We start from the raw sequence: 27,358 nt of genomic DNA, 5'->3' as shown, positions 1-27,358 counted from the left end.
GGAAGTCAGTGAACTGCCAAATAAGACCTGAAGGTAAGATCAGAAAGCGGAGGAGATTCCTTATCTCTACCAATAGTAAGCTCCTTGCGTGCTAAGTCGCTTCAGCCGTGTCCGAGTCCTTGCGACCCCATGGACTGCAGCCCCTCCTCCCAGGCTCCTCTGGCCATGGGATTCTCCAGGCAAGAATACTGAAGTGGGCTGCCATTTCCTTCGCCAATAAGCTCCTTGGCGGGTGGGCTAAGATGCCTTTACTCCCCATTCTAGTGAAGTATTATGCTGCTTAAGGGTTCCGAGGTCTTTGCAGCTGTCTTCCCAAGCAGCCTTTAGGTTCCCTGAAGTCAGGGACCACTTGTCTCCATTCTCTTTCCCAAGGCATCTGGAAGAGTCATGAGCACATAAAATGGGGCAGGAGTAAATGCTGATGGGTATGAGACGAGGGGAAAGTCTGGCAGAGAGGGGAGAGAAGAGCCTCAGATTCCAGTAGGACTCATGCTGCCAGCTAGCTTCTCATCCTTCCCTCCTTACCACCCCTCCTCCATGCCCTCCTGAAGCTGCGGGTTCTTAGCCCTCTGAGTTGGTAATCCTTGTGCCTCAGCCAATCTATTTTCTAATCTTGTAGCTTTCATATAAAAGGCTCTCCATGAGATTGATAGTGACAAACAGGATGGCCACACAGATGAGCAGGCTCCCCTGTTAATTACCACCAGGAAGGGAAGGCACTCCATTCATGAGAAAGACAGGAGATAAGCTATATCAGAAAGGAGGCAATTCCAAAAGCTGGAAAAAGCAATCAAAACAATGTGTCCTGGGGGAACCTAGCGCCAAGGAGGGAGAGAAGGAGAGGAAAATGAAGGCAACTTAAGAGAGATGCCCCCCTCACGCCCTGGGCGCTTCCCCACAAGTACACAGTGGGGCTAAAGCACAACAGTAGACGGAAAGTGCTTTGAAGAGTAAAACACTGTATACATGCTTCGTACTGCAAGGATTATTATATTAAGTGGTTCTCATCCTTTGCCTGCTTTGTGTCCCAGTTCCTCCGAAAGCACCCTAATAAAACCCCGCAAGCACTTGATTACCAAGACAGGAAATGAAATGAAGCAGTTTCTTATCGAAGAGCCCCTGATGACACAAGTATCAATTTGGAGGCAGAGGCAAATCACCAGCAGGGTCAGATGCAGAGAAAGCATCAGTTCTGCAGCTGACATTACTCTCCCAACTGAAGACAAGACAACTTTAAACTTAACCAGTTAAATTGAGAGATTTTCTTTCTCTATCTTCTCTAGCTACTTTCCTATCATTCTGTGCTTCCTGTCCTGTAAGCACTATGTCTCAGACCCTCCTCCTGGAACAAACACACGCAGACACCCACACATACACTTCCCAACTGGGAGCGCCCTTTCCAAAGTAACCAAGCTCACAGGGCTCCCAAGCAACTCAATCTCTGGTATGAAGAATAAAAGCAGCAGAGGCAAGACCACAGGAGGAAAACACAACTCAGTCCCAGAGTCCTCATTTCTGAGATGAGTTCTGCGGGGCTCCCTGGAGCTCCGGGTGATTAAGAGTGTTACAGCACGGCCAGACCAGACATGCTTCTCAATCAAGAGGAAGAAGCCCAGGATTTAGAGCCAGGGACCTAGGTTCACTACAGAGGTGATTTCAATTCTCAACTCCCGTGGGCCTCAGTGTTCTCATACATAAAGGAGAACAATAACTGTAATAAGTGTGTATCAGAACGACTGTTAAAGCACTCTTCAAAAAAAAAGTAAAGTACTGGACACCTGCCAGCTGTTATTACGGATTTTCCCTATCCACTCTTCTACATACTTACACGGCTGGATGTAGTGTCCTATGAGAGAACAAAAGGGTGCAGAACTTGGATTTCCCTAAAAAGCCAGATGGATCAGAGTTAGCAGTTAGTCTGAAAAATTGCAAGAACCTTTAACCAAGAGAGAATCAGTCAACACTTGAACACTAACCGATTAAAGTTACTGGAAAAATCCCAACTGGAGAATTTAGAGCACTAGCTGACACCACTTCTGGAGAAGGAAATGGCAGCGCACTCTTGCCTGGAAAATCCCATGGACAGAGGAGCCTGGTGGGCTGCAGGTCATGGGGTCGAAAAGAGTCAGACTCGACTGAGCGACTTCACTTCCACTTTCACCTGACACCATTTAAAGAGTACAGAGTCCAGTTGTACGTACTATGGGAGTATTTATAGATGACAGAAAAGATAAGCAGATGTCACATTAAAAAAATCAACAGCAATTTATATGGTGAGAGATACAGGAAAAAGAAGAAACCTGATCAAGGAATCAGTCAGGTAAGACTTCACTAGTAAGGACGTTTTGAACTGGTATTTGAAGGACAGGAGGGACAAAAATTAACCGTAAAGAAGTTAAGTAACTGTAGCAAATTGAATTTTTCAAAAGTAACCACAACAAAATTTCCCATCCTTCATGCTCTTGCCACTTCCCATCAGGAAGCAGAGTCTATTCCCTTCCCTGATCCTGGCCAGGCCTGTGTGACTCCCTCAGCTCATGAGAGTAAGGCCAAACTGATATGAAGTGACTTCCGAGGCTAGCTTGTAAAGGGGGATGCAGCCTCTGCAAACGACTTGGGACGCCTGCTCTGGGAGCCTGCAGTCACTCTTTAAGAAGTCTGGCTACCCCAATCCCACCAGGTGGAAAGAGAATCTGGAGATTCCAGAGAGAGAAAAAGAGAGAGAGAAACACAGAGTGGAGGAGCTCCAGCTGTTTCAGCTCCCAGCTGTTTGAGTCTTCCCAACACAGAGGCCATAGTGAAGAGACCTTTGCAGCCCCAGGCCAGGTTGGGCCCTATATAACTCCACCTGGGTGAGAGATTCCAATTGGGAACAACTGCTCAGCTCAACCCAGTCAACCCCCAGAACTGTGAGCAAAATAATTAATGTTATGTTAAGTCACTGTTTGGGGTGGTTTGCTATGCAGCAATGGATGACTTGAACAACACTGAGCTGTGCAGGGCCTCTGTGATCAGGACAGGTGAGTCATACTTAAGCAATGAGGACCTGGCTCATCCACCTGGAGACTAAGACGTGAGGCAGTAAGGAGATGTGTGTGTGCTCATCTGCATCCGACTCTGTGACCTCAAGGACTGTAGCCCACCAGACGCCTCAGTCCACGGGATTTTCCAGGCAAGAATACTGGAGTGGGTAGCCATTTCCTTCTCTAGGGGATCTTCCCAACCCAAGGACTGAACCCGTGTTTCTTGTGTCTCCTGCACTGGCAGGCAGCTTCTTTACCACTAGTACCACCCGGTAACTCTTACCTATGTCAGGGATTTTGCTAAGCACTTTACATGCATTAGTTTTTTGCAAGAAAACTACTTAATTTTTTGCAAGAAACCTATGAGAAAAATACTTTTTCATTTTCCAACAGGAGAAACTGAGGCTGAGAGGGACTGAGTAACAGGACACCCAGGTCTATTTGACACAAAATTCATACTCCTAACAACTGTCTACCCTGCAATCTGGCGAGCAGAACCTTAAAAGAGTGACTGAAGTTCCACAGATTAAATAACATGAGAGTTGGGGGGGATCTCAGAGACCAAATCCAACTTTCCCATTTTACAACTGATGAAACTGAGTGAGGCCTAGCGAGGTTAGGTGACTTAGCAAAAAATTATCCATTACTCAACAATGAAAAGACAAATAAAAATGGACAAAGAATCTGAACGGACATTTCTCTTCTCTTAAGAAGATATGCAAACTGCCAACAAGCACATGACAAGATGCTCAACATCACTAGTCATCGCATGTGTACTCGCTTCAATCATGTCTGACTCTGTGTGATCCTATGGACGGTAGCCTGCCAGGTTCCTCTGTCCAAGGGATTCTCCAGGCAAGAATACTGGAGTGGATTGCCATGCCCTCCTCCAGGGGACCTTCCCGGCCCAGGGATCGAACGTTGGCAGGTGCATTCTTTACCATCAGCACCATCTGGGAAGCTCCACTAGTCATTAAGAAAATGCAAATCAAAATCACAATGAGACACTACTTTACACCTGGTAGGATGGCTATCATCAAGACAGACAGCAAAACCACCACTGGTGAAGATGTGGGAAAACTGGATTCTCAGTTTGTTGGTGGGAATGTACAATGGTTTAGCCACTTCGGAAAGTAGTTTGGCAGTTCCTTAAAATGCTGAACACTGAGATACCATATGATCCAGCAATTCCCACCCGATGTACATACCCAAGGAAAATGGAAAGGTACCTCCACACAAAAATCTGCACACAAATGTTCACAGCAGCATCATGCATCATAACCAAGCAGTGGAAGGGGCCCAGATGCCCACAAGTTGATGAATGGATAAACAAAAGGCAGTATATCCATACAATGGAATGTTTCTTGGCCATAGAAAGGAATAAAACACTGATATATGCTCCAATATAGATGGATGAACTTGGAAAAATATCATGTGTGGAAGAAGTCAGGCACAAAAGGCCACATATTATATGATTCCATGTAGGGGAAATGTCTAGAATAGGCAAATTTACAGAGACAGAAAGTAGATTCTGGTTGCTTAGGGCTAGCAGGGTGGTGAGGGGGATGACTGCTAAGGGGTATGAGGTTTCTTTTGGGGTGATGAAAATTTCCTGGAATGAGATAATAGAGATGTTTGCATAACTCTGTGAATATACTAAAACCCACTAAACTGTATATCCTAAAGTAGTGATGGTATGTGAGTTATATATCATAAAGGTTTTAATTAAAAAATCGTACCCATTCATTTAGGGGGCTTTGCAAGTGGGGTAGTAGTAAAGAATCTGCCTGCCAAGGCAGGAGGCACAAGAGACTCGGGTTCAGTCCCTGGGTTGTGAAGATGCCATGGAGAAGGAAATGGCAACCTGCTCCAGGATTCTTGCCTGAAAATCCCTGACAGAGGAGCCTATGGACTGCAGTCCATGGGATCACAAAAAAGTCAGACTGGACTGTGTACACATGCGCACAGGCACACACACACACATCTATCCATTTAGTGAAACTTCACTGAGCATCCATTCACTACACAGTACCACAGGGTACACACAGATAAGATCCTTGAGTAGCTTAAAGGTGCCACATTGCTTAGTGAAAGAATGCTGAGTCACTTCTGAGATTTTATTCTTCCCAATGTCACTGAACTTACCTGGCCCCTAAGTGCCATTTTTTCCCCATCATTAACCAACCAGGAGGCAGAGAAGGAGGGAAGTTTTCTTCCTCTTGAACAGCGAATGCAAACCTCAGGTCCTACCAGGGAGCCACGGACAAGAAAGCTTACCGGGAAGAGGTTACACTCTCAGGAGACTGGTTCCTGATCAACCAATCTATCTTCCTGGAGGGCACCCTTTATCTGTGTCAAGCAAACCTGATGTCTGGCTCCCTCAAAGATGCCCACATTTTTTACCGTGAGCTTGGTCAGGGGGACAGGAAAATGGAAAGAGCACGAGGCTAGGGCTCTGTAAGCACAGATTTTTTTTTTTTAAATCCCAACTCCATTACTTACTAGTTTACAGACTTAGACAAGTCATTAAAGCCTCCCTGTGCTTGTTTCCCCACCTATAATATGGGAATGCAAATACTTGCCTAGACTATCTCAAAAAGATAACAGACCAAGAACACTTTACAAACTCCACATCATAGGGCAGAAATACAAAGAAGCGCCATCATTATGGCACTCTTATCTTGGCCCTAAAACCTCCATCCTTCTCTATCAGTTGTGTTCTCTCCTACTTTAAAAACTGACTTCTTCTCTTGACTCTAATCTTTCCTTTAATCCTGTCACACATCTCCCCTCCTGCCTCTACCATGGCTGACTCTACATGTACACCAAACTCTGACTGAAAAACGACCTAGTTCTACCTGGAAAAAAGGAACTCAAAGACCTGTTAATGGAGACTAATGGGCTACATTTTTTCCTCTTCTTTCTGACTAAATTTCACAAAGGAACTGACCAGACTATATCACCCTTTCCTCACCTCCTCTTCCCTCTTAAACTCATTCCAAACTGGCTCCTCCCCCATCCCCAAGGCCATGAAAAGCCTCCTAGTTACTAAATCCAGACGCTTCTCTCTCCTCTCCACCCTTTGCCCCCCGGGAGCACTTGCCGCCCCCCCCCCCCATTTCTGAGATCCCACGCCGCCCTGGCTGCTGTTCTGCTGCCACTCCCCACCAGTCTCCTGTGGGGGATCCTCTGCCTCTGCCTCCCTTTTGAAGCAGTGCCCCTCAGGGTTCTGTCCAAGGCTCTCCTCTCACTCTACACCCTGTCCCTGGACAACCTCCCACTTCCACTATTCTGTCCAGACACTGATGACCACAGCCCCGCACACCTTCCTGACCTCCAGACCCGTGTAACCAGCCGCTGGCCGGCTTAACACCTTCCCTGTGATCACCCACAGGCACTTCAAACTCATCGTGCCCAAAAGGGACTCCTTTCCTCAATCATACTCTTCCTCTTGAGTTCCCCTTTTCACTGAAGAGTACCACCCAGGGACTTGTCCTTGTGGATCAGTGGTTAAGAACCCACCTTCCAATGCAGGGGATGCAGGCTCCACCCCTGGTTTCCTCGGTCTCAGAACTAAGATCCCATGTGCCTTGAGGCAACTAAGCCTGCAGGCTACAACTCAAGAGTCCCTGGGCCAAAGATACTGCATGCTGCCACTAAGACCCTACTCAGTACCACCCAGCAGCCCAAGCCAAGAATAAGATTGCCATCTGTGCCTCAACTCTCCTTCACAAAACCAACCACTTAGTCTTCATTTTTCTCCATCTCCACTGTCACTTCCCTAGTAGATGCTACCCTCACCTCCTGCCCACATTACTGCAGAGGGCTCCTAATTTGTCTTCCCTCTCTCTGTTCTTTCATTCTTTCAGTGTGAAGATCCACATCGCAGTTGGGGTGATCTTGTTGTTTTTTAAAAGCATATCTGACCATGTCACTCTCTACTTGTCTTGCCATGGTCCTGCACTGTCCTCTGGATAAAGTGCAAACCCCTAACAAGGAAGATTACATCCTAGCTCCCTGCCTACTCTCCTGTTTCATCTAATTAATTGTTCTAAAGTCTCAGTGCCTCCCTAGTGGCTCAGCAGGAAAGAATCCACCTGTAATGCAGGAGATCTGGGTTCGATCTCTGGTTTGGGAAGATCCCCTGGAAGAGGAAATAACAACCCACTCCAGTATTCTTGCTTGGAGAATCCCATGGGCAGAGGAGCCTGGTTGGCTACCGTCCATGAGGTTGCAAAGAGGCGGACACGAATGAATGACTAAGACCGCCCGCCCACCGCCTCTCTTTAGACCACAGCTCTTTTCAGCTCCTGCCACTCCAGGCCCTTGCTTGCCCTCTGTCTTCAGTACACATTGTTCCCTCTGCCTAGACTTTCCCTCACTCAAGCCTGGCTCTCATTTTCAGGCCTCAATTAAAGGTCACTTCCTCCAGCATAGCTTCTTGATGGTCTCCCACGTGCCTCAACTAATATCACCCAAGAGTTCAGGGTGGTATCCTACAACTCCCGTTCTCTCATGCCTCCCCAGAGGGCAGGGTAAGCAACTTACGCATATTGAATCCTAGTGCCTTGAGGGGCACCAGCCAGTGAAGACTTCTTCAATGGACCAATGCCACTATTTGAGGGATAGCACGAGTATTCCTAAACCTCAGACCCTGTTTCTGTGAACACACTGAAGTCCTAGTGGCTTTTCGCCCCCATCCCTAGGGCTCTGAGGAGAAAAGGGTCTGCGGTTCTAGCCTCATACAAGGTCCCATTCACAAAGCTATTTACTACACTCTCTCCAGCCACCTCCCCCCAGAACAACAGTGGCCTTTCTCTGCAGCAGCAGTCTCTTGGAGGAAAGCTTCTGAGGGCTGTGCTCTGGGAAATGAATGGGGCCAGCCTGGGGCAGGCAGGACAATGGCAGGGCAGGCCAGTGCCGTCAGACCCCTGCAGCGAACAGCAGCTCTGAAATCAGGCGGCCAGGAGGGAAATCCCCTGAGAGCTGGGAGAAGCTAGAGGCAAACAACTTCAAGGCTGCTCTGGCCCTAAAAGAAATACCAAATGCCCAGGACTTCACGCCCAATAAGAACATGGAACTCTCGGTCTCCAGGCCTAGCAGCGATGTTTCCAGTTGAGTGTGTGCTGGCCGCTCAGTCATGTCCAACTCTTCAAGATCCCATGGACTGTAGCCCGCCAGGCTCCCCTACCCGTGGGATTCTCCAGGCAAGAATACTGGAATGGGTTGCCATTTCCTTTTTTAGGGGATCTTCCGGACCCAGAAATCCAACCCGAGTCTCCTGTGTCTCCTGCATTGGCAGACTAATTTTTTTTTTTTTTTTTTGACCACTGAGCCACCTGGGAAGCCGTGTTTAGTACTGCTTTCTTGAAATCCCTTGAGTAGGCATGGAAGGAGCTGGAAATGTCAAGAATGAGCTACAGTTCAAGTCAGGTAACTGCAGGGAGGAACACAACTCATAAAGAGAGCTCTACCAGGCACTAGAAGACCATCTAGAAAAATGAAAAAATGAAGAGACATTGCTTCTGAACCCCAAGAAACAGGATAGGACACAATACCCAACACAAAGCATGCAGAGAATGGAAAAGCACCCAATATTTATTGGTAACAGTAGACCACGTGCTAGCGATTCTGCTAGAACTTGACATGAAGTATTTTATGTCAACATATGAAAGGTGTTTAAGAGGGACTTTCCTGGTGGCACAAGGTTTAGGAACCCACTTGCCAAGGCAGGGGGCCTAGGTTCTGTTCCTGCTCCGCGAAGGTTCCACATGCCATGGGGCAACTAAGCCCAGGCACCGCAAGTACTGAGCCTGTGTGGCCTAGAGCAGGTGCTTTGCAACAAGAGAAGCCACTGCAAAGAGAAGCCGGAGCTCAGCAACTAGAGAGCGGCCCCCTGCAGGGAAGGCCCATGCGCAGCAACGAAGGCCAAGTGCAGCCAAAAATAAATAACTTTTTTAAAAAAGGCAGGAAAGGTTGACTTGCTATATGGATGTGCAAAAGGAATGTTGAATAATATAAATGTACTATAGAGTTTGATGATACTAACCAGAAAAGGCCTCCTTGAAGAAACTAAGATTAAGGAGAGCTGGGAAGAGAAAGATAAGATGCATATAAAGATGTGGAAAGAGTGATGCGGTCTAGGAAACAGACTGGCCTACCTGAAGCGGGATCGTAGGGGAGAGTAACAAGACCTACAATTAGTGAGATGTGGGCTGAATTGAAGAAAGCATGGATCCTAAGTTGCGGAGTTTGGGCTGGAAAGGAAAGACACTGAACAAAAGTTTCCAGCACACACAAAAAAAGGATCTCCTTGGGACAGAACCTTCTGCATCTGAGTTTTAACTAGTACGTCCTGTGTTTGTTCCATATGTTTCCAGAGCCATGCCTGTCAGTCCTGTTTAGAATCAGCAGAGGTCTCAGCACCTAAGCACAGGTCTTCCAGTGGCAAATGAGCAGAGTTCAGACCAATCTGGGTTCCTTGCCAAACCAAATGCCTCAACAACACTAACCATATGTTTGGCACTATAGAATTCACCAAACGCTTTTACACAAATTGTCCTGATCTCACAGCCAGTTAGCGGCTGAGCTGGGGCTCACACAAAGCCCTTCTAGCTTCAAGTCCCGTCCTCTCTATAATCATGCTACTAGGGGGGTTTCTGCAGAGACAGCCCTTGAGCCCTGGAGTTCTGTCCCAAGGAGATCGTGTGTGTGTGTGTGCGTGTGTGTATGTGTGTGTGTGAGTGTGTGTGTGTGTGTGTGTGTGTGTGTGTGTGTGTGTGTGTGCTGGAAATTTTTGTTCAGTGTCTTTCCTTTCCAGCCCAAACTCCGCAATTTAGGATCCATGGTTTCTTCAATTCAGCCCGCATCTCACTAATTGTAGGTCTTGTTACTGTCTGCTGTGAGTGGGGTATGATTAATTAATCAGGATTTCAAATACATGTTAATCTTCTCAAATCATGACGCATTTCCTAAGGGAATCTCAAAGAACTCACTCCCTTCTCTCCCTTCCTTTAGAAGAACTCTTAAAACTATTTGGTAAATAAATAAATAATACTATTTGGTGGAAACAGCCTAACCTAAAGGCCTTAGCAAGATAAGTATCATTTGATATGCTGTGTTCAGTGAATTGCTGGGAGGTGGCAATGACACCCCACTCCAGTACTCTTGCCTGGAAAATCCCATGGAAGGAGGAGCCTGGAAGGCTGCAGTCCATGGGGTCGCTGAGGGTCAGACATGACTGAGCGACTTCACTTTCACTTTTTACTTTCATGCATTGGAGAAGGAAATGGCAACCCACTCCAGTGTTCTTGCCTGGAGAATCCCAGGGACGCGGGAGCCTGGTGGGCTGCCGTCTATGGGGTCGCAGAGTCAGACATGACTGAAGCGACTTAGCAGTAGCAGCAGCAGCATGGGAGGTGGAATGACTTATAATGATGGTCTTATTCTCTTGAGCAATAGCACTACCCTTCTAGTGAGCCAGTCTCCAAAACTTCGGAACCAAATCTGATTCAGCCTTAACAACCGTACCTTGTTGATTTTCCTTCCAAAATGTCTTTCAAATCCTGCCCTTCTTTGCTCTCCCATTATCTTTTGCTGTCTTCTCATTTACATAATATCAGAATTCTTTCTTTAAACATTCTTTTTATCACCATATATTACACAAACCTAATTTCTCTCTGCTCTACAAAGACCAACCCTCTTACCATCCTGAGGCCACCTTCATGCTTGCTTCTACACCAGAACCTTGCTTTGGTTGTTCCCTTTGTCTGAAACGGCCTCCTCTCTTCCTTTGACTTAAATACTATCTAACTAACCCTCCCCTGGCTGTTCTCATTAGCACCAACTTCTTCCTTGTCTCTGAATGCACCTTTTTGGAATACATCAAGAGTCAGCAATGATGTGCTATCTTTTTATTGTTTCATGTTGCTTCATTAACTACATTTCCCAACAAGAATGTAAGCTCCACATTCTTGCAAATTATCTACCAGAACACTAAGCACTGAGCTGAGCATGGAGCTATTTGATAACTGTCTGCCATCCAACTGACTGCCTCTAAGTGCCTCTGATCACAGGTCAGCATCTGGAAGGCTGTCAGACTGGTCCTGTTTCCTCCGTGATTTGATGCCAGGCCACGACTGGTGACTACAGATCTCACTGCACCATTTTATGGCAGCTTTAAATACTGGAGAAGAAAGTGCTGAAAATCAAGGCTGAATGAAGCCATTCACTCTGCCCTTCTCGAAGCTCCTTTCTCACACAGCCACAGCTTCGTTTGCTATCCTTTAGAAAGAGGAGGATCTTGAAGAAGTCATTAAAGATGACAGAGGGATACAAGGGACTTTAGGGCCTGTGCTGAAATCAGAAGTAAAAGGCAGGAAGGTGGGCTTATATTATAGCAAAGGAGGAAATTCCCTAGTGGTCCAGTGGTTAGGACTTGGCGCTTTTACTGTCAGGGCTGGGTTCAACCCCTGGTCGGGGAGCTAATATCCCGCAAGCCATGCAGCTCAGCCAAAAAAAAAAATGTACTGAAGGAAAATTTGGTAATCAAAAGAACGCTCAAGTATTCAACTCATGGAACCACAGGGGATCAGTGAAAATGGGAGCCCCTCAACCTTCTGAACCACCTCAAGAGATAGCCTATTTGGAGTCAAGAGTGAAGAAGAGGATCCCTTAAGACCTAAGACTTCTGTGATTTTCCCCTCAAGTCTGTTCATTTGCTCTAGGGCCACAAATCCAGCTGTTTTTCCAGGCCTTGAAAATGTCTTCCAAATCCGACTCCCAAATTTGTTGGGGGCCACAGATTTTCTGGCCCCTCCTTACACTTCTACATCACTGTACTTCTTCCATTTCCCCTCCCATTTCATCAGACCACTCTGTTCTCTGTTTTTTTTTTTTTTTCCAAACTTTCATTTTTCACTGGTTTTCAGGAAGGCAGACAGGGTTCCTGAAAAAAAGTCCTGGCTCACTGAAAGAAAGGGCACAGGCATTAATGTTTTCAGAGGCTCAAAGAACCTAACAGGTAGACCGAATCAAATCGGAGAGGCTGGCTACCCTAATTTACTCATCTATTTACTCAGATGCTGGGGGGGGGGGGGTGTGGGGTCTTCCCTCGGAACTCCACGTCTCCTTTCACAAGAGATCTAACACAACTTTTCATAAAGTAATGAATACTTTTTTCTCTTCAAACCGGAACCTGCAACTTTCTGCAGTCCTGCTTCCCTCCATGGGGCAAAGGAGTGACCTTGGAGGCTACAAGCAGGTCTGCACTTGAGTCTTTTCCCAAGGACTGCGACTTGAGAAAAGTAGAATGCACAGCCCACGGTGAAACGGGTTTCCAAGCCACAGGATAAATCTTGAAGTTAAGTTTTAAAAATAATAAAGCAATAAAATGGGTTTTTAAAGGTAGTGCCACTATGAAGATGTGAAGCAGACTCAGTCAGTATAGATTAAAACCAGTCCTCTTAGGTTTCATGGAACTTCAGTGTTAACAAAGCCCTTTCACATACAGCGGAGGCCCAGACCTTTAAAGCAGTAAGGGACACTATCCAAAAGTTTCCGAACTCTATTCCATGGAGGTTACAAGCTTCCAGAACTCCTTTGTCTTTGCACCAATTTGGGGACTAGCCATGTGACCTTCACAGAATCATTTTTATTTCTGATGAACTCATTGTCATTAAACTCTTCACATTTTTTGGTCTATTCTCCTAAATACACTGAAAGGGACTCTGACAGTACTTTGACTATTAAAAAAAAACTAAATGAATTTGTTCATCAAAGGGTGCTCTTTCAGAAATGTTTCTGAGTATGTGAAGGTAAGCTTAGACTGCTCCTGTTCATAATGGTGATTAATCACCAAATGTTTCATGTGCAAATCCATTGCCATCTCTAATCTCACGCCTGGAGAGCACCAGGGTACATTTTGGAGAAGACTCAGCATTTCAGGGGACTTATTATTTGGAGCTCTGGATCCCTGTCATTGTTCTGGGAGTGAAGTCACTCAGTCGTGTCTGACTCTTTGCAACCCCGTGGACTGCAGCCTACCAGGCTCCTCTGTCCATGGGATTTTCCAGGCAAGAGTACTGGTGTGGGTTGCCATTTCCTTCTCCTGGGGATCTTCCCGACCCAGGGATCAAACCCGGGTCTCCTGCATTGCGGGCAAATGCTTTACCGTCTGAGCCACCAGGGAAGCTATTGTTCTGGGAGGCCAGCATCTAAATTAGGTAGAACTCAGCTGTATGTCTTGTTTACAGGGCTCAACAAGAACCTGAAGTGGGAGCGGGGAGCCTGAGGTGGGAAGGGTTTTCCCCCACCTCCTCCTCAGCTTAGGCCACCAGCTTTTCTTCTCTACAAACATTCCTCAGCCTGAAGCTTCTTTCCTCCCTCCTCCACCTCCTTCCCCCTCCTCCTTCATACACCTCACTCCAGATTTTGCCTCCTCTGGAAAAAAAAAAGGCTACATGCTGGGGAAAAGTTACATTCAATCTCAGATCCCTGATAAGGAACAGTTGCTTGGGTCTCGGTTTATTCTGAATTAGGAAAGTCATATGCTTCTAAAACAAGGAGCAGCCAGAGATCATAAAACAAACCCTTTCTATCCGCATCTAAGGAAGCCAAGGTAGCTCAAGCCTCTCCCATTCATCAAAATTCCTGGGAACGAGATTCAATAACCTTCCCCTTCTCATATTCTACTATCATCACCCAACCCTGACCATTGGAAAAGTATGCCTTCTTTCTAACCTCATGTACTTCTGCAACAAAAAAGCCTGTTCGCTACGGTTAAATTCTTCAAAACAATGGAAAGACCTTTCGGTCACTCTTAGTTTGTTTGGGGCCAGTTCAGAAAGTCGTGCCCAAAGCTAAATCAAATCCCTGAGTTTACCATCTAAATTTTCTAGAGCTTTACAGTTTAGAAAGCAATGTGAAATATTACCTGATTTGATCTGCTCCTTTCAACAGCACCAGGAGAAAGATGCAATAAATAGTATAATCCTCAAATGACAAGCTATGTGAAAATGTTTGTGACTGGAAAGCACTTCATATAAACGAGCTATTGCCTTACATATGAGGAAACCAAAGGAGGCATGTGACTTGCCCAAGGTCACACAGTTAAGGGGAATGCCAGGGCTCAAACCAGGAACTCGGCTTAAATCTAGCACTTCTCCATCTGCTCTAGTCCTCACATGAGCTAACTGTCTCTGCACAGAGAAAAGCTGTTTTATGGATGCAAACTCCTAACCCATCTGGCCATCTCAAAAACGTTTGCCATGGAGAACTAGGGAAATGGATATACATGGCATAGCAAAACTCATTATCATTCCTATAAAAATAATTCACTATTATTATCTCCGCTTGCAATATCAAACACATTTTTAGAAACTTTTGAGAACACACTAATGGGCAATAAATTGTCCATGGGCAAAAACTGAAAGGGACATGAAGAGCTACGATTCAGCCCATCTCTCAGTAACAACTGATTAACACTGCAAGATCAAGATTAGCTGTGAATATTTCATGTTTCTTTGGACCAGGAGTCACTCCCCAAAAGGGGATTAAAGTCTCGCCACAGCCTTCTATTCCTTGAGCCACAGTCTCTCTTCATAGACATGGTCCTCCATCAGGTTGCTTATGTCCTAGAAAATACATCAAGGAAGCCTTCTCTAATTGACCTTATTTTGACTACATTTGAAATTAACACATGAATCTCGAAAAATCTGAAATGGATGAACGTATACGTGCTGACATATTCATTCACTGCAACATTCGTTCATGTCAAGTATTTAGTGAGCATTCATCCAATGGAAGGCACTTAGCCAGGCATGCAGGGATATACCTGAGCAAAGAAAACCTAATTTCTGCCTTTAGAGTTTATAGGAGAGTGTTGCTTTTATATCTCTCATACCTTTCCTAGTTTCTCAAGTTAGACTACATGCTCTTTGTAAACAAGAACCGCACATTTAAATTTTCTGAAACTGCTGGAGTACAGTACCTTACACTAGGCTCCCTACACAGCAAATCAACAAACTAAAAGAGAGTCCCTGCTTCAACAGTCTGAAATCCTTCCACTCAATCCTTCCAGTACAGTATAAAATTGTGCAACACTGTGAAATATTTAATCTCCACAGGGGTATCGAACCTGAGATGTCAAAAGATCCAACAGAACAAACCTACTGCTAAGGGGTAAAGATCCAATGAAGCTGGAAATACCTTTAAGGGGACTCAAGCCCCAGAATTGGGGTGGGAGTGGAAGTGAAGAATGCTCTCAACCTGCAAAGCTGCACTATCCCAAGTGCAAGGGGGTGCCAAAAAGCATCGTACTCTATTGCCAGAAAGAATAAAACTGCCCCGCTCCCATTCCACAGGACTAGCAGACAAATCTCTTGGGCTGGTCAAAAAGTTCTTTTGGGTTTATAAGACTATAAGGAAAAACTGGAATGACCTTTTTGGCCAACCCAATACTTAGGGTGGGATAACAGTAAGAGCCTCCAGTTTAGAAGACTTGCATCTGAGTCCAGCTTCTGCCACTAGTCAGGGAAGATGGCACTGGGCTAGCCAGGAATCCTCTCTGAGCCTCAATCACCTCTTCTGTAAAATGGGAATGAAAACCTCTGTCTTGTCTACCTCACGGAAATACTGGGAGGTTCAAACAGATACATTCCTATGAAAGCACTCAGAAAAACCATGCTATACACACCCTGAGAAGACTATGAGGGTGTCCAAACTCCCAGAGGAGCATCTCACTCCAGCCCAGGAACCTTCATTAACTCCGTCTTTCACCCTCAACACCTGGGTTTCTACCTTCTCACAACTCTGAATTCAAAGGAACAGTTCATCCCCAATCTCAAAAAGGCAAGTGTGTTAATTCTCAAATTCCAAGAGGGTAAAAGAGAAGGGCAGTCATGTAACCATTTCAACTCCCTGCCTCGACAAGAGTCAAACTAAATAGAAGCCACAAAAAGGGGAAGAGATGGAGGTTTAAGCAGTCACGTACACTATCTGTCCTTTGTGGTTGTCTGCCTTCTCTCCACTGCCAAGTCAGGTCCCCGTCTAGGGACTGCTGAACTAATCTAAACGGGGCTCAGAGGCAATACAGAGATTAGTGTTTGGGAGAGAGAGAGATTATATGCATTTCAGGCCACATTCCACTGCCAAAAAGAAATTATCAGCATGGATAATCAAAGGTTAACCGGACAGGGAGAAAACAACTCATTGCTCCTTTGCAAATATTCTTCCCTATCTCTCCAGTAATTCCCACCCCACCCCCCAGGCCCAGTTCTTTCATTTGCTTGTTCAGTCCTCCAACCACCCATCCATCCAGTTAGGATGAGTGCAGCACCCACAAAACTACCCTCCCTCTAGGTTCTCTAAGGGTTGAAGAGAAGGGGAGGAAAGGAAAAGGCAGATACCTTTCGAAGTTGTTAAAATGTAGTATACTGATGAGGAGGCTGGGCAAACTCGGGGGTTGGGGGGACATCCTGTGCTCAGACTCTAACGGCCAGTGCCTCTGCATATCAGGCCTAAGAGCCCAAAACAAATCCTTCCGGCTCTAGGCAGAGGGAAGGCCCATTTTGCAGAGTCAAGCTTATTAAAATGGCTTGGCAGATTAAACCTAGAGCATTAGCTGGTTGGCCGATTTTAATTTAAACCCAAAGCTTGGAGAAGAAGAAATTCTGGGGTTGACCTACGCCATTCTGCGGGCCATTATCAGCCACTGGTAAAATCTAGACCTGTATGGGTGCAAAGTATGTTTCTGTCCCATCATTCAGGCCAAGAACATCCTCCTCATTCTAGAAATGGGATCCACCCCATCACCAAGCCCCACCATTCCACAACAACCAGTCGGTGGAGGCCCACGCCCCTGCCAGGGCCCTTCCCCCCGCAGCTCTAACACCTAAAGCCAGTCCCAATCACCCTAGGGGTCTCACGTGACCAGGCTTGTGCCCGCCTCCCACCCCTAAACTGGCAAGTTAGGAACTCAAATTCAGCCTCTGGCCTGGCAAAAGTCAAAGGCGGCTAGAAAGCGTTTCCCCCTCTTTCCCCACTCCTTGCGTCACTGTCTGCTGCTTGCATTTAAAAAACACTGATTAAACAGATTATGTTTTGAACATGGACACACACAGAGGGAACATAAACATACATGTCCAGACAGTCCCCAGGGACCCCACCAACACCCACAGCCCACCCAGACCCTTATTTTGCAATCTTTTATCAAAATGCAACACCTTCTTTCCCAGTCATTCCTTAAGTAAGTGTTGAAAAACCACATTATTAGCAAACTTACCTGTCTATACTCTGGGGTAACCTTACACTCATGGTTTCTCGGTGTCTCCACAGTTTCAGAATCCTGTAGTTGTGATGTCTTGATCAGGACTGAATCGCTCGCAATTTTTAAAAAGGTGAGAGGAGGGCCTCCCAACTTGAAGACAATCCTTTTTCCTCCAGCTCTCAGGACCCGGGTGACTGAAGCTCCATTCTACTTCTACCAGTTAACATGGTCTCCTTTCTTAGCCCCCCTTTCCCCTCCCCTCTCTTAAAAACAAAAAAAAAGAAAGAAAAAGAGAAAAACTATGACCTTCTTAAAAACCAAAAACCCAACCACAAATCTCTTCAAGGATAGCGCTGTGGGCTTTAAAAAAAAAAATCACAGAAAGAATGTGCCTTCAAAATATCAATCTTAACTGCAAAATATAGATTAAAAACATCCTTTTAATCCAGTTTTCCCAGCTGTCCTTACGTTGGCAAAAGCCTCAAGCTCCAAAGGGGAAAAAAATAATTCTCTGGTCTCCAATGCCTAAAACGACAACAGATATACTGAGGGACCAAAAAAAAAAAAAAAAAGAAAAAATCCAAACTGACACCTGGAAAAAAATCTTCCAGCTGATTTGCACAGTAAAAAAATAAATAAAACCATACAATAGTATGTACACAACAGCACTCCTTACAAGTCCAGTGCAACCCTGGGAAATCAAAATTATAAATTTCCTTAAAAAAAAAAGCTTTTAGATGAAAAGGTTCTGAAATTTTTAAATGAGCCAATCGCACCAAAAAAAAAAAAAAAAAAGAACACCTGAATGCAATGCTTTTTACCTTTAAAATGGTAGCAATACCACAAACCAGAAAAAAATCTCTGAAAATATTCTCTTCTTTTTTTCCTTTAAACTTGCAGGTTTCTCCACCTACCCTAGCCTGATTCCCAGCCTAGGTTCGGCCTTTTTCTCAAAGACAATTTCCTGAGTTAGTTCTGTTTTGCTCCTCCACATCCAGGCTCCGAAATTTTCCCTTGCCTCAGCCTCCATGAAACGGAGCTTTCGCTTCTTCCCGTTTCTCCCCTGCTCTCCCTCTCGCCTGGCCAGGAAAACTGCCCCTTATTATTAACAGTTTGGATTATTATTGTGGATTTGAGTTCGGGGTGGGATATTCCTCCACACCAGCCTCCTGGACAATCCGATCGCCTGGCTTCTCTCGCTCGGCCTCTCTTTTTCCTCCCTTTCCGCCCCTCGCCTAACCTCGCAGGCAACAGCCCACCGCGCCTGGCGCGGGACCGCCGGCGGCCTCCGGCTCCCGGCCCCGCTTGCCCGCTCGCCCCACGCCCGACCGCCGCACTCCGGCCTCGGCGGCCGCGAGACTCCGCGCTCGGGCGCAGGCAGGAAAGGCGGCGGCGGCAGGCCGGCACCGGCGGGCGTCCGGCTCCCGGCGTCGCGGCCGCGCTCGCCTCCTTCCGGGCCCCTTCCCCCGCCCCGGCTCGCCGCTCGCTCGGGCGCAGGCCCGGCCGGCCGCCCCCTCCCCGAGCTGCCCTCCCGCCGCCTTCCCCGCGAGCCTTTCTCCTTCCCTCGCTCCGGCGGGGGCGGGGCCGCAGCCTGCCCCTCCTCCCAGCGCGGCCCGCCGGCCTTTCCCCCCCACTCACGCCGCGGCAGGGGGCGGGGGTGGGAAGCCGACCGCCCTTCCCTTCGGGTGCTGCGGCCGCGGCTGCCGCCCCGCCGACCCCTCTCCGGGTCTCCCTGCGCGCCCTGCCCCGCCGCGACCCCTCGCCGCTGGCCCTCGGTCGGTCCCCTCCGCGGCCCCACAGTCGCCGGCCCTGCCCTTGGTGCGGCCTAACCGATCCCGGGCTTAGCCGGATCCCCGGCTTTTCCCGGCCTAGCTCGCCGGCGACCCCGGCCCGGACCCCGAGAATCACAGCGCGCAGTCCCCGCCGCCGTCACCACTGCGGCCACCTACTCGCTGCTTTCCCTTGGGTGCTTTTCCCCTTTCTGCTGCCCTGAGTTCTCAAGACCTGACCTTTGTGTTTTACCTCCCTTGCCACCCTGCTGCGGTGCCCGGCGCTCCTAGGCCCCTCCTCACGTGGACCAGTTTTTGCGTGCACGGTCGTCACCTCTGCTCCCCCTCCCCGCCCCCCGCCACTGCTCACTTCACCTCCACCTCATTTCTCATTTTTCAAACATTTGTCGCGGCCTCCTGCCTGGGTGCCAGGAGCTCTTGCAACAGTTTTTTCCCCGTTTCGAAGGCCCTCCTCACTTCTTAGACCCACTGAAGAGACCTTTCTGGTCTTGCCGCCCCGATTGTTTGAGCATCTTATTACCAGTCTGGGTGAAGTGTTTTTGAACTCGATGGAAAATCCTTTCAAGGACAGTTCTATTTTCATAACCTCTCTCATAGAATCACAGTTTCTAAATCTTTCCAAGTAACATGACATTAGTCAGAAGGTCCCAAGCGTTATGATTAAAAATAATGAAGACCAAAAGGAAGCTTTTTAAGTGAACTTTGTCTTTGCGCCTGGGTGAATGCTATTGTAAAATACCCTGCAGGCGGTGGTGTGTTTGCTTGTGGTCTCTCCCTTCCACACCCCCTTGATTGTTCTGGGGTGAAATACATGTATATGTGTATTTACCCATACACATCCATAAAGAGGGAGCTGAGTGACCTCAGCACTCATCACTGTTTGCAAATAGCAAGAGAAAAAAGAAAGTAATAACCTGAATTATACCAGATACAAATTGGTATATAAAAGAAAGACTTGCACCCCATCTGTACCAACCCATAAGCCAGAACCCCCAAAGACAGGTGTTCTGCCAGAAATCAGGCAACACAGTTCAAATTGCTACTGACCTTCTTTATTCCCTTCCTATACTACCTGCAGAAACAATGGTCCAATTGTGTACTCTTCCTCTGTAGTGATAGATCAGTGGTCACCAAACATTTTTCTTCCCCTGCTTCCTTAATCTATGTAATATTTTTAAGCAATTATTTACATGTAATTTATCGTTGTTGTTTAGATCCTAAGTTGTGTCCAACTCTTTTGCAACCCATGGAATGTAGACCGCCAGGCTCCTCTATCCATAGGATTTCCCAGGCAAGAAACGAGTGAGTAGCCATTTCCTTCTCCAGGGGCTCTTCCCAATGCAGGGATTAAACCCACATTTCCTGATTGGCAGGCGGATTCTTTGCCTCTGAACCACCAGGAAGCCCGCATATATTTTATTACATACCTTATAAATCTTGCTCTAGAGTAGAAATATTGAAAGGTTATTTAAAATAAAGATGAAGTTCATTTTAAAATCATATTTTTTAGTGAATGTTAATGACTGGAATGAATCATGACTGGAAAAGATACTTGTCAAAGAGGTAGACTCAAGCAGAAGTGCATTCTTGATTGCATTTATTAAATTATGATACTCATCTTCCAGTCCCATTCACCACGATGCAAAGACTTTTGATTGAAATTCAACTAGTAAATTTACAGCTTAAGTCAATCAGTCCTTCTTGGATGATGGGAAGGTTTTACATTTTATATTTTAGCAAATGGGTTCAAACCCCCTTGGAAGTATCATTTAAATTTTTTAAACAAATTTAAAATTTTGTTTCTTAGTTTTCAAGTGTGCAGACAAAAATTTTACTGATGAAACACATTCTTTTTGATAATTAAAAGAATAACAGGGACTTTCCTGGCAGTCCAGTGGTTAAGACTTCAGCTTCCAATGCAGGGGATGTGGGTTTGATCCCTGGTTGGAGAACTAAGATCCCACATGCCACATGGGGTGGCCAAAAATAAATAAAAAAATAGCAATTTTGGAACCATTTCAGTTAGGTTTTCAAAATACGTTCTCTATAAGCATGAGTTTCTTTATAAAAGCAGTAACATTCTCACTAATAGACTCTCATCTTCATGTTGAAGGGACAGATTAAGTGGATTTTTGCTGTTTTGTTTTGTTTTTGAAAATAAATGCTTAATAGTATACTGTTGCCAGCCATTTCTGATAGGACTTTGTAAAATGCTCTGTCAGATATAACTTGGTAAAAGGAAAATGTGTATCCCTGCCTTGCTCAGTATCTCTTTTTAGGCCTCTCTCAGGAGATAACCAATGAATCTCACAGAACAAGAATTTTCATGGTCATTTTCCCTGTGTTTACTAAAAGTTGTAACATTTGTGGCATTTAAGAGGCTTATTTTTATCCAGTGAATGGCATAGGTTATAAAGAAACTGAATGCCTGAACTGTGTGTGGCATTATGGCTGGTTCCTGGAAACATCTCACATACTGCTCATGACAGATGACTTCCGAAGTAGTGATCTTGTGAGAGTGCTAGGTCAGTCTGTATATTAAATATAAATAATATTTTTAATTAATATATTATTAATAATTATTAATGCTGCTGCTAAGTCACTTCAGTCGTGTCCGACTCTTTGCGACCCCATAGACGACAGCCCACCAGGCTCCCCCGTCCCTGGGATTCTCCAGGCAAGAACACTGGAGTGGATTGCCATTTCCTTCTCCAATGCATGAAAGTGAAAAGTGAAAGTGAAGTTACTTAGTCATGTCCGACTTAGCGACCCCATGGGCTGCAGCCTACCAGGCTCCTCCGTCCATGGGATTTTCCAGGCAAGAGTACTGGAGTGGGGTGCCATTGCCTTCTCCGAATAATTATTAATATAAAGCTTAAATAATAAGTTGTTTTTGCTATAGTTAAATGGTACTGTGAATGCACTGAAGTATTTTCCTCTTGTAGAGCAATGCCTCTCTTTGTCTACACTACCTTGAAGACTGTGGGGTGTGGGGAGTGGCCTTAGCAGGATAGAACTCCCTGAAGTTAGCTGGCCATGTAAGTGAACTGCTAAATCTCAGTTCAGGGGAGAAAAAAAAATTAGATTGTACCCAAGACAAACCAGGTTGTAGGAGTCTGGAAGCAGTTGTTGGGGAATGAAAAGAACACTAGACTAGGACTCCAAAGAACTGAGTTTGTTCTGGGCTGTGTCCCTTTCTAGCTTTGTAACCTGATGTTTGCAGGTTGTATGGATTAAATAAAGTCAAGCCTGGGCTCTGTAAACCAGGGGTTCCCAACCTCTAGAATCTAATACCTGAAGATCTGAGCTGGAGCTAATGTAATAATAATAGAAATAAAGTGCATAATAAATGTGATGCTCTTGAATCATCTGGAAACCATCCCCCTTCTACCCCCAATCTATGGGAAAATTGTCTTCCACGAAACCAGCCCCTGGTACCAGAAATGTTGGGGAACACTGCTATAAACTAGAGTGCGCTGGGCAGGAGAACACGAATAAACTTTTAAAAATATTATTTTAATAATTATTTTACCTTTTTCCCAAGAACTCTGTTAATAAAATGCACTGTCTCTGCCCAACATGCTGTGGGATAGGTTGCGCATTCCTGTTTTGTTCATTAGTTGTTATGTTAAATTTATTTACACCTCAGGAAACTATGGCAGAGAGGGGTTTTAGGTGATTTGCATGAAATCCCATTAGTCTGATTGTTTAGGCTTGAGTTTATACCTCTTTATTTTTAGGTGTGAGAAGCAAAGAGAAAAAAAAACCATTTTTTTTTTTTTTTTAGCAGAGAGAGATTCTAGAAACTTAGTATTTAATTGAATAGCTGAGGGAAAGCTGTGGTGGAGAAACTTGAATGGTTCACAGTGTGAGTTGTAGAGAAGCAACTTTTTCTTGCACAGACATCCTCAGTCCAAACCAAGTGTATCGTCTTAGAAAGATGGACTCAGAAAGACGGATTTCAGTCATTCTGCAGGCCCAGCGAATAAAACATGATGCTGTGGTTTATCAGTGATCTTTTATCCCTCTTCAACCTTTATCAGGTGGAAAGATGATGTGCACAGGTTCGCTTAATTAAGTTGTTGTTTAGTCCTAAGGGTGAGAAAATTTTGTGATTTATTTTTAGCTGATTCAGATTTCTCTAGCATATTGGTGGAGAGCCAGAATAACCAATATTAAACTGTTACAGACATCATTTCATTGTCACTCAGAACATCCTGATCATTTAACCTGTTGTTGCTGCTGCTGCTAAGTTGCTTCAGTCGTGTCCGACTGTGCGACCCCATAGATGGCAGCCCACCAGGCTCTCCTGTCCCTGGGATTCTTCAGGCAAGATACACTGGAGTGGGTTGCCATTTCCTTCTCCAATGCATGAAAGTGAAAAGTGAAAGTGAAGTTGCTTAGTTGTGTCCAACTCTTAGCGACCCCATGGACTGCAGCCTACCAGTCTCCTCTGTCCATGGGATTTTCCAGGCAAGAGTACTGGAGTGGGGTGCCATTGCCTTCTCTGTTTAACCTGTTGAGTTCCCAATAAAATTTTAATGTGAAAAAATAACACCCAAAATGTACATAGTGCTTACTGGGTAAATACTCTTCTAAACAAACTGCAAATGTTAACCACTAAATCATTTCAGCGGCCTTTGGAGGTGGTTATTACTATCATCCTTGTTTTCAGATGGGAAACAGAGGCTCAAGGAGGTAAAATAACTTGCTCAGGGTCTCAGAGCTGGGGAACCAGGCAGTCTGGCCACAGAGTCTATGCTTAACTGTCAGTTGTGCTGCCTGTATGCTGCAGGCGTTGGTGAAAACAAACAAACAAAAAGCAAGGAACAACACATAGGCAAAACCTTATCAGAAAGAAGAGCAGGGCATATTGAGGAGAAACTGGGGAGCCTGGAACTAGAAGGAGAGGTCAGCAGTTTAACTCCTCAGCCCTCCAGAGAGTCGTTTTTCCCATTAAGCAGTGACCAGATTTTACCCTAAGCTCTCACTTCTGTCTCCCTTCTCAGTGTCCCTTGAGATATCACCCCCTGAAAGTTGCTCACTCATCACTTTTGAGGATCTCAAGGCATTCAGTGGAGAAGGGGCTCCTCTCCTTGACTCCCACTGAGAGAAGGTCCGCATTGTCTGAGGTGTCATCTCTTAGGTGTGCACTCCAGCCTCCTAAACGGGGGTACCGTCCTGTCTGTTGTTACCTTAGAAACCAGCTCTCTCCCATCAACACCCCTAGTAGCTGAGACAAACTGAATAACACGGGAAGGTGCCAAGATAAGTTGTAAAGGAAAATGTGTGAAAGAAAATCAGTTTTAGATTGAAGGCTAATATTTTTGGAAGTTGGGTGTGTGTGTTATTTTTTTTTTTAATCCCAATAAGAAAAAGTAACCAGGATCCAATGTAAGATACAAAAAGAGTGATACCAAGAGGAAGATTTAAAAAAAAGAATTACTCAAAGCCTGTTTAATTTATTTATTTTTATTTTTGGCTGTCCTGGGTCTTAGTTGCGTTGGGCTCTCTCTAGCTTTGTTGAATGGGGGCTACTCTTCATTGCACACCAGCTGCTCATTGCAGTGGCTTCTCTTGTTGTGGAGCTCAGGCTTTAGGCACGTGGGCTTCAAGGTTGTGGTGCACAGGCTTAGTTCCTTTGTGGCATGTGAAATCTCCCCGGACCAGGGATCGAACCCATGTCCCCGGTATTGGCAGGCAGATTCTTATCCACTGTACCACCAAGGAAGTCCCCAAAGCCTACTTTAAAAATTGGAAAAATTGTCCTTTAAAAAGTTTGACATACAATAAATTACACGTATTTAAAATGTATATAACTTGGTAAGTTTTTATATACATGAAACAATATGCAGATAACACCACCCTTATGGCAGAAACTGAAGTGGAACTAAAAAGCCTCTTGATGAAAGTGAAAGAGGAGAATGAAAAAGTTGGCTTAAAGCTCAACATTCAGAAAACGAAGATCATGGCATCCGGTCCCATCACTTCATGGGAAATAGATGGGGAAACAGTGGAAACAGTGTCAGAATTTATTTTGAGGGGCTCCAAAATCACTGCAGATGGTGACTGCAGCCAGGGAATTAAAAGACGCTTACTCCTTAGAAGAAAAGTTATGACCAACCTAGATAGCATATTCAAAAGCAGAGACATTACTTTGCCAACAAGGTCCATCTAGTCAAGGCTATGGTTTTTCCTGTGGTCATGTATGGATGTGAGAGTTGGACTGTGAAGAAGGCTGAATGCTGAAGAATTGATGCTTTTGAACGTGGTGTTGGAGAAGACTCTTGAGAGTCCCTTGGACTGCAAGGAGATCCAACCAGTCCATTCTGAAGGATATCAGCCCTGGGATTTCTTTGGAAAGAATGATGCTAAAGCTGAAACTCCAGTACTTGGGCCACCTCATGCGAAGAGTTGACTCATTGGAAAAGACTCTGATGCTGGGAGGGATTGGGGGCAGGAGGAGAAGGGGACAACAGAGGATGAGATGGCTGGATGGCATCACCGACTCGATGGACGCGAGTCTGAGTGAACCCCGGGAGTTGGTGATGGACAGGGAGGCCTGCTGCGATTCATAGAGTCGCAAAGAGTTGGACACGACTGAGCGACTGAACTGAATTGAACTGAACTGAACTGAACTGAAACAATCACCACAAATCAAAACCTGTTTATCATCTCAAAGTTTACTCTTGCTCTTTTCTACGTCTTTCCTCCCATGGCTTCCAACTGGATGCAGCCAAGCTGACTACAGGTGTGTATAGCTTTTATTAGTCTTCTCAAATACCCAGCTGTTTGGATTCACTGAATTGTTTCTCTATTGTTTTTCTGTTTTGTTGATTTCTGTCCTGATCTTTATTGTTTCCTTTCTTCTGCTTGCTTTGGATTTCATTTGCTCCTCTTTTTCTAGTTTCTTACAGTTGAAGTTGAGATCTTTGATTTGAGATCTTTCTCAGAGCTTGGCTATACCGGTACTCTGATTTTGGATTTCCTGTCTTGGATTTCCTGTCTACGGAATTGTTAGAAATACATTTTTGGTGTTTAAACTGGTCTATGATAATTTTTATAGCAGCCCAAACTGACTAAGATAGTTTCATTGACTTTGTCTGTTTTTTTTAATTCTCCGTTTTATTTTTCTCTTCTCACAGCTTTGGGGTTAGTTTGCCCTTTGTTTTCTGGTTCTTTAAGATGTGCATGTCTGTGCTCAGTCACTCAGTCGTGTCCGACCCTTTGCGACCCCGTGGACTGGAGCTCGCCAGGCTCCGCTGTCTGCGGAGTTGTCCAGGCAAGAATACTGGAGTAGCTTGCCATTTTCTACTCCAAACACAGAATCTTCCCAACACAGGGATCAAACCCTGCCCAGTGACTTAAGACTGCACTCCCAGTGCAGGGGGCTGGATTTGATCCCTGCTGGGGGAGCTAGATCCCACGTGCTGCCACGAAGGGTTCTCTCATACAGCAACTGAAGATCCAGCATGCCGTAACGATCAGTGATCCTGTGTGCTGCAGCTAAACCAGCGCTACCAAATGAATAAATATTTTTTAAAATGGAAGTTAATGTATTTATCTACACAGTAACTATTTCTGATGCCCTTCATGCCTTCTTGTAAATCGGAATTTTATCTGGTATCATTCTTTCTGTTTGAAATGCTTCCTTTATCGTTATTTCCTGTGTAGGTCTGCTGGTGTAGGTGATGTCTTTGGTGTAATTTTTTTTCCTGCTTTCTTGAGCTTGGGGTTCACTCAACTTCTTGGATCTGTGGGTTACGGTTCTTGTTAAATTTGGAAAGTTATTGGTTAATTATTTCTTCAGCTATTTTTGTCTGTTCCCCATCTCTTTCTTCTCCTTTGAAGACAACATGTATATTAGGCCACTGAGGGGTCTCACAGCTCACTGATACTCTTCCTTTTTTCTCTTCATGTTTCATTTTGGATGGTTTCTATTGCTCTTCTAAAAATCCATTAATCTTTTCTTCTGCTTTCTTTGATTTACCATTAGTCATATCCAGTATATTTTTCATCTCAAACATTTGAGTTTTCATTCCAAGAAGTTCAGTTACATTCTTTTTAAAGTTTCCTGTATATCTATACGTAGTATGCCCAGTCTTCTAATTTCTTGAACATATAGATTACAGTTATAATAACTATTTTTGTATCCTGATTATATCATATATGTCATTTCTGGTTCAGGTTCAGTTGATTGATATATTCCAGTTGATACTATGGGTCTTAATGTCCCCCTTCTTTGCATACCTGGCAATTTTTAGTTGGATGCTAGATAT

The 27,358-nt window shown here is 45.2% G+C and overlaps 1 protein-coding gene across 4 annotated transcripts in view; it reads right to left on the bottom strand.

Annotated features, from left to right (window-relative positions):
* Positions 1–18,060, bottom strand: part of ARHGEF11 (Rho guanine nucleotide exchange factor 11) — a 111,995-nt gene extending 93,935 nt beyond the window's left edge. For all 4 annotated transcript variants that reach the window (XM_052638280.1, XM_052638282.1, XM_052638281.1 and 1 more), the window contains exon 1: positions 17,305–18,060. In XM_052638280.1, coding sequence (XP_052494240.1) covers positions 17,305–17,336 — 32 coding nt within the window. In that variant the 5' untranslated portion in view covers positions 17,337–18,060. The remainder of the gene's footprint in view (positions 1–17,304) is intronic.
* Positions 18,061–27,358: the final 9,298 nt, after the last annotated feature.

Source organism: Budorcas taxicolor, chromosome 3 (assembly GCF_023091745.1).
Source record: "Budorcas taxicolor isolate Tak-1 chromosome 3, Takin1.1, whole genome shotgun sequence".
Lineage (NCBI taxonomy): Eukaryota > Metazoa > Chordata > Mammalia > Artiodactyla > Bovidae > Budorcas > Budorcas taxicolor.
This window is presented reverse-complemented; position numbering and strand designations above follow the sequence as displayed.